The sequence below is a fragment of the Phocoena sinus genome, chromosome 2, assembly GCF_008692025.1.
Source record: "Phocoena sinus isolate mPhoSin1 chromosome 2, mPhoSin1.pri, whole genome shotgun sequence".
Classification (NCBI taxonomy): domain Eukaryota; kingdom Metazoa; phylum Chordata; class Mammalia; order Artiodactyla; family Phocoenidae; genus Phocoena; species Phocoena sinus.
The window spans coordinates 25,971,203-25,986,326 of NC_045764.1; the positions used below are offsets into that span (position 1 = coordinate 25,971,203).

General features: G+C 41.8%; 1 protein-coding gene across 1 annotated transcript; it reads left to right on the plus strand.

Moving 5' to 3' along the window:
• Positions 1 to 529: 529 nt before the first annotated feature.
• Positions 530 to 12,737, plus strand: TUBAL3 (tubulin alpha like 3). The gene is made up of 4 exons (XM_032621672.1): positions 530 to 610; positions 4,048 to 4,291; positions 10,240 to 10,388; positions 11,793 to 12,737. Exons 1-4 carry the CDS (start codon positions 530 to 532, stop codon positions 12,735 to 12,737), a joined length of 1,419 nt encoding a protein of 472 aa, XP_032477563.1.
• Positions 12,738 to 15,124: the final 2,387 nt, after the last annotated feature.

Below are 15,124 nucleotides of genomic sequence, written 5' to 3' on the forward strand. Positions count from 1 at the left end.
TCTGTTTTAATGGCTGAGTAATATTCCATTGTGTGTGTGTGTGTGTGTGTGTGTGTGTGTGTGTGTGTGTGTGTATATACCACTTCTTTATCCATTCATCTGTTGATGGACACTCAGGTGGCTTCCGTGTCTTGACAATTGTAAATAATGCTGCTGTTATGAACACTGGGGTTCATGTATCTTTTCGAATTAGTGTTTTTGTTTTTCTCAAAAATATACCCAGGAGTGGAATTGCTGTTTCATATGACAGTTCTCTTTTTAGTTTTTTGAGAAACCTTCAAACTGTTTTCCACAGTGGCTGCACCAATTTATGTTTCCACCAACAGTGTTATTATCTCTTATGTTCCAGTCACAGTAATTTTTAGTCTTAGAATTTTTAATTCTTAAATGGAAGCAAGAATTCGAATTACTTTTTCATCTTTGATCTTCTCACCCCATTGGACTCTCTCTCCAACATTTTAAGGATGTTTATTTTATATTGTTTTGCTCTTAAAAATTATGCCTTCCTACATCAGGGATCCTTGCAGTAATGGAAATGCTCTGTCTTGAGTGTATCAGTTTTGATATTCTGGGTGTGATCTTGCAAGATATTTCCACTGGAGGAAAACAGGTAAGGGATCCATGAGCTCTTTCTGCATTATTTCTTATAACCACACATGAATCTACAGTTCATATTTATCTCAAAATAAAAAGGTAATTAAAAAACTGTGCTGTCCTAGTAATTCCCAATAAGCTTTAAAGCAGCATTTATTAATGTGCTGTGACATCACTACTGATATTCAGTGGGCATTTTACAGTCTTTATTTTATATAGTGTGACTAATATTTTAACAGATAGTTTGGAAAGGAGGAAAAGGCTAAGAATAAGGTGGAGATAGCCTTCTGTCCCTGGGATACAGTTATGAGATAAACTCAGCTGCTTCTCAAACCAGGATGGGCAAGATTGGTCCTTCTTGGGCCAAGTATTCCTGCCAAGTTCAAAAAGCTCAGTTTCCCTCCTATGTCTGTATCACTTGGGAGAACAGTCCCCATGAAGATCAGCAATCGTTTTTCATGTTGGCGATTATTTTTACCGTGAATATTAAGAGCAAGTACCCTGTGTGCATGACCTGTTGGACTGGGTGGAAAACAGTCATGGAAGGATGTTGTGAGAGAAATCTACATGCAATTGGTTTTAATGATGCAGAAACAAGGAATTCGCCGCCCCCCTTCACCCCCTCCACCCCCACCCCTCCACCACTTTTAAGTTTGTACCTAAATCTAGGAATTGGGGTAAGTTTTGATCTGATTACAGTAGCTAATGTACTGAGATCCTCTTAAGTCCTTTGGGAGGAGAGAGGATTGAAGCTGTGCTTTACAGACTCAGGTGTTAGAAGGCTGTTGATGATGGAATATGTTGTTTTGATTTTTCTGTGCCAGATAGAGGTTGGAAAAATTGGTTGGTACTAAGTGAAGTGCTTTGTAAATTGAGTTCACTTCCTTTGTCATGAGAGACATGGTTGCATACAAACGAAATCAAAGGGAAGTTCTACTCAGGTAATGAACTTGAATTCCTCATAAAGCACAGAGCTCTGTGTTATGCCCGTGACTCAAGGAGACAAAGTACAGGGTTTTTATGGCTGAGCACAAGCAGCGTGAGCAGAGTCTGGGTCAGATGGCAGGGCTGTGACTGGCCACAGAGACCTCCCTCCCCTCCTCCAATCGGTGGTCTTTTTGTGGTTGAATCTCAGACCTTGGGAAAGTGCAGCCACGGACAGACAGAGGAGGGCAGGGTTGCCTATCAGCATATCAGGCAGACAGCCTGAAGGGTCCTGATGATGCAGTAAACAGACTTCTCACCCTGTAAGACCCTCTGCACAGACTTGTTCCATGACCATTGGCAATCAAAACACAACGATATTAAAGCCAGCAATTGCTGTCCCTTTAGATTTTTAGGATTTAACTTTTTCTCCCCTCTCTTAGATGAGTAGATATTTAAATTACAAAAAAAAGTTGTTTGCCTTAAAAAAAAATAAAAGTGAATGGTAGTTTAAAAGTGGGAGAGGAGGGCTTCCCTGGTGGCGCAGTGGTTGAGAGTCCGCCTGCTGATGCAGGGGACGCGGGTTCGTGCCCCGGTCCGGGAGGATCCCACATGCCAGGGAGCGGCTGGGTCCGTGAGCCATGGCCGCTGAGCCTGCGCGTCCGGAGCCTGTGCTCCGCAACGGGAGAGGCCACAACAGTGAGAGGCCCGCGTACCGCAAAAAAAAAAAAAAAAAAAGAAAGAAAAAAGAAAAAAAAGTGGAAGAGGAGAGGGGAGGCTAATGAGGGTGAAGAAAATAGGTAAGTTTAAACAGGTAAAAAAATTCTACCCAGATGTAACTAGAGTTAATATTTTGATGCATTTTAAAGACTTTTTTTCTGTGCTTATTTTTACTTTTATTTTATTTTATTTGTTTATTTTTGTTGATGTATAGTTGATTTACAAAGTTGAGTTAGTTTCTTGTGTACAGCAAAGTGATTCAGTTATACATATATATATTCTTTTTCATATTCTTTTCTATTATGGTTTTTTTTTTGTTTTTTTTTTTTGTTTTTTGCGGTACGTGTGCCTCTCACTGTTGTGGCCTCTCCCGTTGCGGAGCACAGGCTCCGGACGCGCAGGCTCAGTGGCCATGGCTCACGGGCCCAGCCGCTCCGCGGCATGTGGGACCTTCCCAGACCGGGGCACGAACCCGCGTCCCCTGAATCGGCAGGGGGACTCTCAACCACTGCGCCACCAGGGAAGCCTTCTATTATGGTTTATTACAGAATGTTGAATACAATTCCCTGTGTCATTCAGTAGGACCTCGTTGTTTATCTATGTTATATGTATTTATATTTATTTCTCCTCTCTTCCCCTTTGGTAACTATAAGTTTGTTTTTTTATGTCTGTGGGTCTGTTTCTGTTTTGTAAAGAAGTTCGTTTGTATCATTTTTTAGATTCCACATATAAGTGATATCATATGATATTTGTCCTTCTCTGACTTACTTCAGTTAGTATGATAATCTCTAGGCCCATCCATGTTGCTGCAAATGGCATTACTTCATTCTTTTTTATGGCTGAGTAAGCTTATTTTTAAATGTATTTGACATCATACTTTATATACAATTATATAACATACGCTTTCACGTAACATTTTAACATAAGTATTTCCCATGTCATACAATTTTTTGGTAACTGTTGAAGGTTTGCATAGCATGCCATTGTATCGATGTACTTTCCTTTAAATGCCCAACAATAGGTAAATGGTTAAGTAGATTGGTTCTTGGTTTTTACTCTTATAAATAATGATACTGTGAATGCAATTGTGCCTAAATCTTTGCATTTTAGATCATTTCTTTCTTTTGTAATTCATTTGTTTATGTCATTTTCCTATTTATCTAATAGATGTCTCAAGTATTTTTTAATTGATGTATATAAAATTGCCTTATGTATAGCTCATATATGAAGGGCTATACATAAATCCTTTTTTATATACATCAGTATTTTTGTTTGTTTATTATAGTATGGAGTTTTTACATTTTGGGGTTATTAAATCTATAGCATGTTTCCTTGGTAAATTTTGCACTACTTTTAAGCTTAGAACATCCTTCCTTATTTAGAGCACATATGAACAGTAAATGTAAAATCTCAAGATATGAGATTTACTGCAGTGAGTTTTAACATATATCAGGCTGTACATTGATTTTGGTTTTATTCCTTTCCAATAACTAATTTTTTTCTGGGTGAGAAAGCTTGATTTTATTCATATATGATATGTCTTAACTCATCCATAGCCCATTACACAATAGATGCTTAATTTATGTTGTGTGAACTGGAGTCCTTGGTTTAATTGTTCCTGAAGCTTACCTGTACCTTGGTTTTTGGTTTCCATGAAACAGTTTTCATTAGCTTTATCACGAAGTTCTCTTGCTGGCATACGCTAGCCTGCTTTCTCTCAGCCCTGAGCGGAACTGCTGAGTGATGTAGCTCGTATTATCATGTTAGGAAGATGCACAGCTGTAACTTAAATACTACGGCTCATTTCAGAGGGAGTGCCTGTCTGTCCACATTGGCCAAGCTGGCGTCCAGATTGGGGATGCCTGTTGGGAGCTCTACTGCCTGGAACACGGAATCCAGCCAGATGGCGTTGTTCTCGATGGCAGGCAGGATCCGCAGGCACGTGCCAGAACGGAGCCTATGGGTGCATCTTTCGATTCCTTCTTTTGTGAGACCAGAGCTGGGAAGCACGTGCCCAGAGCACTCTTCATGGACCTGGAGCCAACTGTTGTAGGTAATGTACATTTTACGTTCTAGTGTGCTTAACCGGGTCCACAACCCAAACAAGCATCAGTGGGTGGGATCATCAGATTACATGAATCTATCTGAATAGGATCATATGGCCCTTTTCCAAATTTAGAGCATCTCTCAGTGGACACTTAGGGTGATCAACATGACAAACAAACCCAAAGGGAAGACTAACTTAGCCTTCTTTTTCTGTGTGACGAAAAGAACGAAAACCTTGTTAGTTTCTCCACACAATCTACTGTAACAGAACACTAAATCTTTTCCTGGGTTTGAAAGCCAGTTGCTAGAAGCTTCTGACAAAGAATCTGAAATTTGGCATTACCTGCTTTTAGAGAATAGACTAGTTGAACGTGATTCCGAAGAAGGAAGGAGCTAAATAACTCTTCTAATTGTGGGGAAATGATGATTAATGATTATAAAATGATTACTTATGATTATTAACAGCAGATGTTGTAGCATCTCGTGCAAAAACACTTGAAGTGGAGCTGGCGAAATGCTGGGGAGAGAAAGGGTCTTGCAGACTTCAGAGAAAACTACAGAGGAGGGTGGGTTTGGGTTTGGTACTCTGTATCAATTATTTTCCGCTGTGTAATAAATCGCCTCCAAACGTAGCAGTTTAAAACACCAACAACCATTACTTTCTCCATGAATCTGCAGTTTGGACAGGGCTCAGAGGACAGCTCCTCTGGTCCATATGGTGTCAGGAAGGTAGACTCAAGTGGGAGCTGGAAGATTCACTTTGAAAGTGGCTCACTCGCTTGGCTGGCGAGTTGGTGCTGGCTGTTGGCTGAGAGCTAAGCCAGAGCTGTGGGGTCACTGTGGGCTGCTCGTGCATCCTTGTGGCATGGTAGCTGGGTTCCAAGAACAAGCATCCCACGAGAACAAGGCAGAAGTCCATGGCATTTTTATAACCTGGCCTCAGAAGTCACATTGTGTCACTTCAGCTGTCCTCCATGGGTTGAAGCGGTTACAAAGATCCATCCTGGGAAGGGATATAGACCTCACCTCTTGATACAGAAATAGTGAGGTTCTAGAAGCACAAGTGAGATAGGAAATATCATTACAGTCTTCTTTGGAAAATACAATCTGGATTGGAGTTCATTTCCTCATCAGAACGAAGTCTGAATCAAGTAACAAACTGATGGAGAAAGTACGGTGATGTCAACGTGAGGGAAATGATAGAAAGGTTTTTTAAATTAATAGGTGGAAGTTAAGAAATGTCAAGGCCAAGATTTATATTGATTCAGTATTACTCTGCTAAATGTTGTGAAAGAATTAAAAATAAGGAGCTGCTGATGGCTTCAAGAACAGGCAAGACTAGTATGGAACCTGAGAGAGGCAATCGCGTCATATTCTGACTTGAGTTATAAGTGCCCTAAGAGAATGTCTGAATTTTCGTTTCAAACAAATGGGAGTTTGCAACTGTGAGCTTTAGCTGGAGTCTGGTGTGCCATGATCCTGGGCAGGGTAGAATACGTCCCCAGAGGACCTCGGTAAATGTGGCTGAAGGAGCAATGTGAGAGGTCACACCCCAGCATTATGAATATTGTAGCAGATATTTTAACTTGTGCTAATCCAAAGACCTAGGCAAATAGGAGGACCCAGGATCAGAAGCTAAGCAAGCTGGAGGAGAGACAGTCGGCAGGCAAAGACCAGAAGAAATTCCCCAATCCTCTAGAACTCAGCCTGGAGGGAGGGCAATTTTGAGGATCTTGAGCTGGTCCAAACAAAACACCATAAGCTCCAGGGTTTAGAGAGGAGGCACTGATTTTCCTTGTTTTATTCAACAAATAAAAATGCCTCATATGGTCAGACACTATCTTGACATTGGAGAGATATATAGTATCAGTCTTCCTGGAGCTTACATTCTAGTGGGGTGCAGACCTATAAAAGCCAAATAGTGTGTCTGGTGGCGATCGGAGCATGGGGAAAAACAAAGCAGGGCCATAGGGGAAGGGAATATTGCGTGTGGGCTGAGGGGGCTGTTTTTCAAAAGGAACATCAAGGAAAGCTTTACTGAGGAGGTGGTGCGTAGGAATCTGAAGGAAGTGAGGCCTGAGCTTTACCTCTATGGAAAAGATCAGAAAAGACCTTATGGACCAAGTGATAGTTCCTCTGAGTCTGGAAGACTGGGCAGGGGGATTTTAATAGTTCACAGGTGAGAGAGATGGAAACCATGAGCAAAGACACATCCAGACACCCGTGAGTGTTGTTTCAGCTTGAAAATGAGGAGGACATTGATATAGGGGAGTCCTAGAAGGCTTAACCTGGAATGGAGGTAAGGAAGCCAAGGAACCATCAAATAATAATCATGTTTTAAAACCACCAAAGTCCCTGTGGATGCTGGTTAAGGATGCTGGACCAGGTACATGGTCTCTGAGCAGGGTGGAAACATGGCAGAAATTTGTATACTTGTGAATGGTGGTGCTATATCACTGATCTCCCAGAAAGTGGATTTTACTGAAGGAATTTATGGAACTAACCACCCTCAAGGACTCAATTGGACATTGTCTTGAAGAAGCAGGCTTCCATAGATTCCCTGCTTAAACTGAACTCAGCCTTATAGCTTCAGGTGAGAAGCTGGTAGTCAACCTGGAATTATATGCCCACTTGCTTGTAAATATATCTTTAAAACATCCCAACTTTGGTGGTTGTTTTTTGGTGTACATATGTTAGTTAAAAGTAATTTCAACTCAGTTTTATTAAATTTAAACATTTAGGGGTGTACCAAATTGTGGTCATATACATGGTCATACACAGGAGAGCAAGGTGTACTGAGGGGACCACCTTGCTCTTAGAAAATGAATGCTTTTCCTCTTAGGCAGGAGCTTCTAGGTATCTGATGCCAAGGCCATTGAGGTACATCTGCATAAATGCATGACACGAAGCCATTATCATTATTATTTATAATTGTTATATGGGCCATGCATCATGCTCTGTGGTCTTTAATCCCATGATAACTCACTGGGGTAGGTCTTGCTATCATCCTCATTTGTGAGAGGATATAACTGGGGCTTAGAGACACTAAGTAACTGCTCTATAGCTAAATGAGGAAGGCCAGCCATGCACCCAGGAAATTGATTCTTGAGCACATGCTCTGAACTGCTATGCAATGCGTATCCTACCCGCTATAACCAGGACAACATTCCCAGAACCTCCCTAGCCCTCAAATGCCGCTGCGTCGATCTTCAGGAATCACACTGTTTGGATAATTCTAAGGTAGGTGAGTGTGACCCGGCCCTTGGACATGCTGTGTCTTGATGTTTTCTTGTTTTAAAAGGGAATAAAACCAGCAAGGGTTATGCTTGGTTGTATGGAATACTGACATCTTCACGCTATTTCCCTGCTTCAGGCATTTGTGTTAACTGCACCAAGTGGTGTGGGCATTTGAGTTTGCATGCTTCTCTTTTTTTTTTTTTAACATCTTTATTGGAGTATAATTGCTTTACAATGGTGTGTTAGTTTCTGCTTTATAAAAAAGTGAATCAGCTATACATATATCCCCATATCTCCTCCCTCTTGCATCTCCCTCCCACCCTCCCTATCCCACCCCTCTAGGTGGTCACAAAGCACCGAGCTGATCTCCCTGTACTATGAGTCTGCTTCTCACTAGCTATCTATTTTACATTTGGTAGTGTATGTATGTCCATGCCACTCTCTCACTTTGTCCCAGCTTACCCCTCCCCCTCCCCATGTCAAGTCCATTCTCTACATCTGCATCTTTATTCCTATCCTGCTCCTAGGTTCTTCAGAACCATGGTTTTTTTCTGTTTTTTGTTTTGTTTTTTTAGATTCCATGTATATGTGTTAGTGTACAGTATTTGTTTTTCTCTTACTGACTTACTTCACTCTGTATGACAGACTCTAGGTCCATCCACCTCACTACAAATAACTTAGCTTTGTTCCTTTTTATGGCTGAGTAATATTCCATTGTATATATGTGCCATATCTTCTTTATCTATTCATCTGTCAATGCACACTTAGGTTGTTTCCATGTCCTGGCTATTGTAAATAGAACTGCAATGAACATTGTGGTACATGACTCTTTTTGAATTATGGTTTCCTCAGGGTATATGACCAGTAGTGGGATTGCTGGGTCGTATGGTAGTTCTATTTTAGTTTTTTAAGGAACCTCCATACCGTTCTCCACAGTGGCTTTATCAATTTACATTCCCACCAACAGTGCAAGAGGCTTCCCTTTTCTCCACACCCTCTCCATCATTTATTGTTTGTAGATTTTTTGATGATGGCCATTCTGACTGGTGTGAGGTGATACTTCATTGTAGTTTTGATTTGCATTTCTCTAATGATTAGTGATGTTGAGCATCCTTTCATGTGTTTGTTGGCAATCTGTATATCTTCTTTGGAGAAATGTCTATTTAGGTCTTCTGCCCATTTTTGGATGGGGTTGTTTGTTTTTTGATATTGAGCTGCATGAGCTGCTTGTAAATTTTGGAGATTAATCCTTTGTCAGTTGCTTCATTTGCAAATATTTTCTCCCATTCTGAGGGTTGTCTTTTCATCTTGTTTATGTTTTCCTTTGCTGTGCAAAAGCTTTCAAGTTCCATTAGGTCCCATTTGTTTATTGTTGTTTTTATTTCCATTTCTCTAGGAGGTTGGTCAGAAAGGATCTTGCTGTGATTTATGTTGTAGAGTGTTCTTCCTGTTTTCCTCTAAGAGTTTTATAGTGTATGACCTTACATTTAGGTCTTTAATCCATTTTGAGTTTATTTTTGTGTATGGTGTTAGGGAGTGTTCTAATTTCATTCTTTTACATGTAGCAGTCCAGTTTTCCCAGCACCACTTATTGAAGAGGCTGTCTTTTCTCCATTGTATATTCTTGCCTCCTTTATCAAAAATAAGGTGACCATATGTGTGTGGGTTTATCTCCGGGCTTTCTATCCTGTTCCATTGATCTACATTTCTGTTTTTGTGCCAGTACCATACCATCTTGATTACTGTAGCTTTGTAGTATAATCTGAAGCCCAGGAACCTGATTCCTCCAGCTCCGTTTTTCTTGTGAAAGCCTCTTTTTAAGCATATAACTAATCATTTAGATTGGTATGCTTTTCCAGCACACAGCTGGCTCTTTATCTTAAAATGCAAAAGTACCACGCATGTGTGGTGGGTTGAATGTTGTCCCCCCAAAACTCTGCACCCACCTAGCACCCTAGAATATGAGTTTATTTGGAACTGGGGTCTTTGCAGATGTACATAGTTAAGATGAGGTCATACCAGATTAGGGAGGCCCTATGTCCAATGATCTGGTTGGATATATGGATGATATATGGCCCATATAACAATTATAAATAATAATGATAAAATTGGCTTGATGACATGTATTTATGCAGATGTACCCCAATGGACTTGGCATCAGATACCTAGAAGCTCCTGCCTAAGAGGAAAAACACTCATTTTCTAAGAGCAGGGTGGTCCCCTCAGTACACCTTATGAGAAGAGAGAACACACGGACAGGAAAAGGGGGCATTGTGATGGGGGCAGAGATGAAGTGATGTAGCTGCCGGCCAAGAACTCCAAGAAATGTATGCAGTCACCAGAAGCTGGGAGAGAGGCATGCGGCCATTTCTCCACCAGAGCCTCCAGAAGGAACCAGCCCTGCCGACATCTGGACGTTGAACTTACAGCCTCCTGAACTATGAGGCAATAAATCTCCCTTGTTTTAAGCCACGAAGTTTGTTGTACTTTGTTACAGTAGCCCTGAGAAACTAATAAAGGGTGTATGACGGAAAAACGTGCTTTCAATTTATATGGGGATAATTATACCTTTTCCTCGATTAAGAAGGGCCAGTTGGGCAGTTTAAATCCATTTCTTTATAGGACATTAGAAGAGAGAAAGCGAGTCAGGGTACAGGGCTGTGCAAGAGTTAGGGGTGGGATGGAGTGGACTGCACTGACCTCCTTTCCTCTTGGCAGATGAGATCCGTGCAGGCAGGTACCGCTCACTCTTCCACCCGGAGCAGCTCGTCAGCGGAAAGGAGGATGCTGCCAATAACTACGCCCGTGGTCGCTACTCTGTGGGGCCAGAGATCCTCGATCTGGTGCTGGAGAGGCTCCGAAAGCTGGCAAGTGGCTCCTCTCTCCTTCCACAGGCAGTGCCTGTGTGCCTGTGATCCTGCGGGACCCGCCCAAGCAGCACTTTCTACCTACGCCTCCATCACCACCCAACCTCTCCCCTGGAAGCCTCCTGCGCATGCTCAAAGCTGGGCTGGTCCTGATGTGGGCACTGACTACCTTCCTTACTAGGCAGGGGAAAGAAGCCTTTGCACTTACTGTACAGCCCCCATCGACTATTTTGTTTTTCTTTTTATATTTATGAGGAAATATTTTATTTTATCTCCCCCCGTTTTATTGAGGTATAATTGACCTATAACATTGTGTAAAGTTAAGGTGTACATCATGGTGATGTGACACAGGAATATATTGCCAAATGACCACCACAATCAGGCTAGTTAATACATCCATCCCTCACATAATTACCTTTTTGTGTGTGTGGAGACGACAACATTTAAGATCTGTTCTCTTAGCAGCTTTCAAGTTTACAACACAGTGCTGTTAACTACAGTCACCATGCTGTACATTAGATCCCAATAACTTAATCATCTTATAACTGGAAGTTTATACGCTTTGAGCAGCATCTCCCACCCCCCGACCCCAGCTCCTCACAACTACTATTCTACTGTTTCTGAGTTTGGCTTTTTTCGATTCCACATATAAGTGAGATGATGCAGTACTTTTCTTTCTCTGTCTGACTTATTTCACTTTGCTTAACTGCCCACAAGGTCCATCCACGTTGTCACAAACAGCAGGGTTTCCTTCTTTTTAGTGACTAGCCCCCATCTACTCCTGCTTCTGCTGACTCATGGCATATCTTTTTATCAGAGACTTCCAAAGAACTCTAAAACTTGTCATTTTCCAATAGTTACTAAGATCTGTAAAGTTAACAGGAAGCACATCCTACCTGGAGATCAGTTACTCTTTACTGACAGTTAATTCTTCCCTAAGGACCTGTGTCTGGAGAATCCTTTGTCTAGTAAAAATTTTGATGTTTGGCATAATCGTTAGGGAATACAGTATCTTTTACACTAGCACAGTAGATTGGGTATGAAAATGAAAGGTACTTCATCTACTGCGGGGGGGGATTATATTACTTCAATATTTTGCTTGTCATTTTCTTTGTTATTGATAAAGACCTTACTTTAGATCACATACAGATAAATTCATCAGGGGTAGCAAAAGACAGTTGAATATTTATGCTTTGCTTACAGTAAACCTCTAAGCACTTCCCCCACTCCAGAAGTAACTTCTCAAGTATGTTTCAAAGTAAATATGTCTGTGATGAGTTAGTGATGGTAAACCAGTTCTTTCTGAAAGTTTCTGTTTGTTTTGGGGTACTAGTTGTGTTCCACGGTTACCACTGCTTCTGGGTTTATTTGGCTGAATTCTTACGTCCCTTTTACTTTCCCTAGGCGGAACAGTGCAGTGGTCTTCAGGGCTTTTTGATTTTCCGAAGCTTTGGAGGAGGCACTGGATCAGGATTTACGTCTCTCTTAATGGAGCAGCTCTCCATAGACTACAGCACGAAGGCTAAACTGGAGTTCTCTGTCTACCCAGCCCCTCGGATCTCCACGGCTATAGTGGAGCCTTACAACACCATCCTCACCACCCATCCCACCATAGAGCATGCGGACTGTACCTTCCTGGTGGATAACGAGGCCATCTATGACATATGCCATCGCAAACTTGACGTTGAACACCCGTCTTATGCCAGCATCAACAGATTGCTGAGCCAGGCAGTATCTTCCATCACCACTTCCCTCCGGTTTGAGGGGGCCCTGAACGTGGACCTGATTGAATTCCAGACCAACCTCGTACCTTACCCTAGAATACACTTCCCCATGACCAGCTTCGCCCCCATCATCTCTGCGGACAACGCCCACCACGAGGAGCCCTCTGTGTCAGACATCACAGCTGCTTGCTTCGAGTCCTCCAACCAGCTGGTCAAGTGTGACTCTCGCCTGGGGAAGTACGTGGCCTGCTGCCTGCTCTACAGAGGGGATGTGGTCCCCAAGGATGTGAACACGGCAATTGCAGCCATGAAGACAAGGAACTCTGTCCAGTTTGTAGATTGGTGTCCAACTGGATTCAAGGTGGGCATCAATGGTCATCCCCCCCGGGCAGTGCCGGGAGGGGACCTGGCCGAGGTCCAGCGGGCTGTCTGTATGCTGAGCAACAGCACGGCGGTCGTGGAGGCCTGGGCCCGCCTGGGACACAAGTTCGACCTCATGTACGCCAAGAAGGCGTTTCTGCACTGGTATATTAGGGAAGGCATGGAGGAAGGCGAGTTTGTAGAAGCCAGGGAAGACTTGGCAGTCTTGGAGAAGGATTACGAGGAAGTGGGGCGAAGTTTCTGATGCAGATCTGACTGGTGACAATGAATGCTAAGCTTAAGTGTCACGCTTTACACTTAAAGGCTAGAGTTCCCTTGATGAGGAAATTAAGGAAATTAAGTCAAGCGAGACCCCGAGTTCCAATTAAATGGGTCCATATTAACAATGAGCCCACATTTCCTTGTCTGTTAGTGTCACTCAGCACTGCACCCTGTGAACCTTCTAAGATTTGGAGTCCTTTGAATTTCTGGGGCTCATCTTTTTTTTTTTTTTTTGTCAGAATGGAAACCTGGCTTTATTCTTTGCTTTTTCAACCAAGTGACTGTGAAACCCTAAAGTGAATGCTCTTCCTTTCCTGTTCCTGAGGTGGAAAATAGCATGTAATGATTATTAATGTTATTTTCCCATATATATATATTTTGTACATTGATTAAATAATGAATATTTTCAATATGAGTCTTTTCCTTCTTCCAAGGCCTTAAGGTCTCAGTTTGCTTTTTATACAGACAAACAAATAAACAAACAACAAGAATATTCTTGGGTTTTTCAGAAGTTTGAATCTGTGTGTCCTGCGGGTCAGAAGGTGAAAGTGATTTCTTTCCGCTCCTCTGTCCTTGAGGACGTGTTCTGGAAGCATGGCCAGCAGAACCCTGCATGGGAGCCATTTAAGATGTTGAGAAAAATTGCAGATTCTTGAGCTTCGTTATGGACTTGCTAAATGAGAAGCCCTGGGAATTGGAGGGAGGGTCATCTGAGGATTTAAGTTCAAAAACCACCTCATGGAATTAACTTTGGGTATTAAACTGACTCATGTTCAAACAGGTGATAATTTAAAATGGACAAAACAGCTATAAATGCATTAAAACGACTAGCTAGATTTTAAAGATCCATGATATTAGTCTACTAGTTGGAAGTAAGATAAGACACTGCAAAGGTGCTCGCTTGGGCTTAGGTGTTGCTCTCGAGCTGATTGTAGGTAGGTTTCAGGTGCCTTATTCATCCACAGGGCTGACCTTTCAGCCTGGGCCCTCCAGTTATGCTCTCTTGGTCTCCACGCGGTCAGTGCTTTTGGTCCGGCTGGACAACTGAAGGTAACAGGCTCTAAAGCCTTGGCTGGAGGCCTAACATTGTGGTTCTTGGTGTGAGATTTATCAAAGTGCAATGCTACCACCTTCTTTTTGCGTGTGCCACCTGGACCTGAGAACTGCCGCTCCATCTTTAACACTTTCCTGGTAGATGCTTTTACGAACCAAAATCACTGCACTGAGATGTGGCCTTTAAGAGCTTCATTCCAACAATGTACCACTTTGCTTATTTTCAACTCACACTGCTGTCACCACGGAGGCTAATGACTGCAGTTTGGTGGAAGTATTGCTTAGACACTCTTCACCGTGTTTGCACGCATTCCGTTCAAGCTAGACGGCTCACCCCTTCCCAGCACGTTTTTTGTCTTTTCTTCCTCTCTCCTCTGCCTCTGCTCCTTCTCACTACTTTCTCTCTTCTTTCCTTCTGTGACCGTGGGGTGAATTCCGACTTCAAACCCAGATCAGACATCACCTGTTGCCTGTGGCCTCTTGGGAATATAGAGAGAGTGGAGATACACTATGAGGTTTCTCACTATATTTAAAATACTGTAGTAAATTCTCATTGATGAAATATATTTTTTCATGTGAATATCCTACATAGTTGTCTGAACGTTTAGTAGGCTTTTACTAAGAAAAAATGTTTTTATGTACATGTGTTATTCCCCGCTTTGGACACTGGAGGGCGCTAGTGAAATGCTTAAATAATTGCTGTTAGCTTTTTTTTTAGTGTTACATTTGAGTGTGTGTGTGTGTGTGTGTGTGTGTGTGTGGGCGTGCGCACATGTGTGAAAAGACATTTAGAAAACTCAGAAAAGAACATCTAGAAGTTTCCTTTTGTTTTTATTTTATTTTATTTATTTATTTTTTTTGATGTGGACTATTTTTTTTTAAGTCTTTATTGAATTTGTTAGAATATTGTTTCTGTTCTATGTTTTGGTTTTTTGGCTGCGAGGCATGTGGGATCTTAGCTCCCCGACCAGGGATCGAACCTGCACCCCCTGCATTGGAAGGCAAGGTCTCAACCACTGGACCACCAGGGAAGTCCCTCCTTTTGTTTTTAACAACTAATAAACTACTAAAATTAAGATTATAATCCTAAACATTTCTTAAATTTTTAAGTTCAGCGTGTAAATCTTATTATTTCTAAGTTTAGCAAAGTTAAATAATCACTTTTAAAGGGAATATGTTTGAATTTTTGGTGCCCTTTGCAATTAGATAAATGCTCAAATATTTTAGGTTGTATTTATAAATTTATTTTATTTTAAGAATTTTAATTGTCTGACAAACTTTCCCAAGTACTCTAATTCTTTTAGAATTTGAAAAAGA

What these genes read in the sequence shown, in the direction of transcription:
- TUBAL3 (XM_032621672.1), top strand. Translation starts at nt 530, where the DNA reads ATGGAAATGCTCTGTCTTGAGTGTATCAGTTTTGATATTCTGGGTGTG. An exon ending in CCTGGAGCCAACTGTTGTAG is followed by an intron (nt 4,292 to 10,239) that starts GTAATGTACATT and finishes TCCTCTTGGCAG; the next exon opens with ATGAGATCCGTGCAGGCAGG. An exon ending in TGGAGAGGCTCCGAAAGCTG is followed by an intron (nt 10,389 to 11,792) that starts GCAAGTGGCTCC and finishes TACTTTCCCTAG; the next exon opens with GCGGAACAGTGCAGTGGTCT.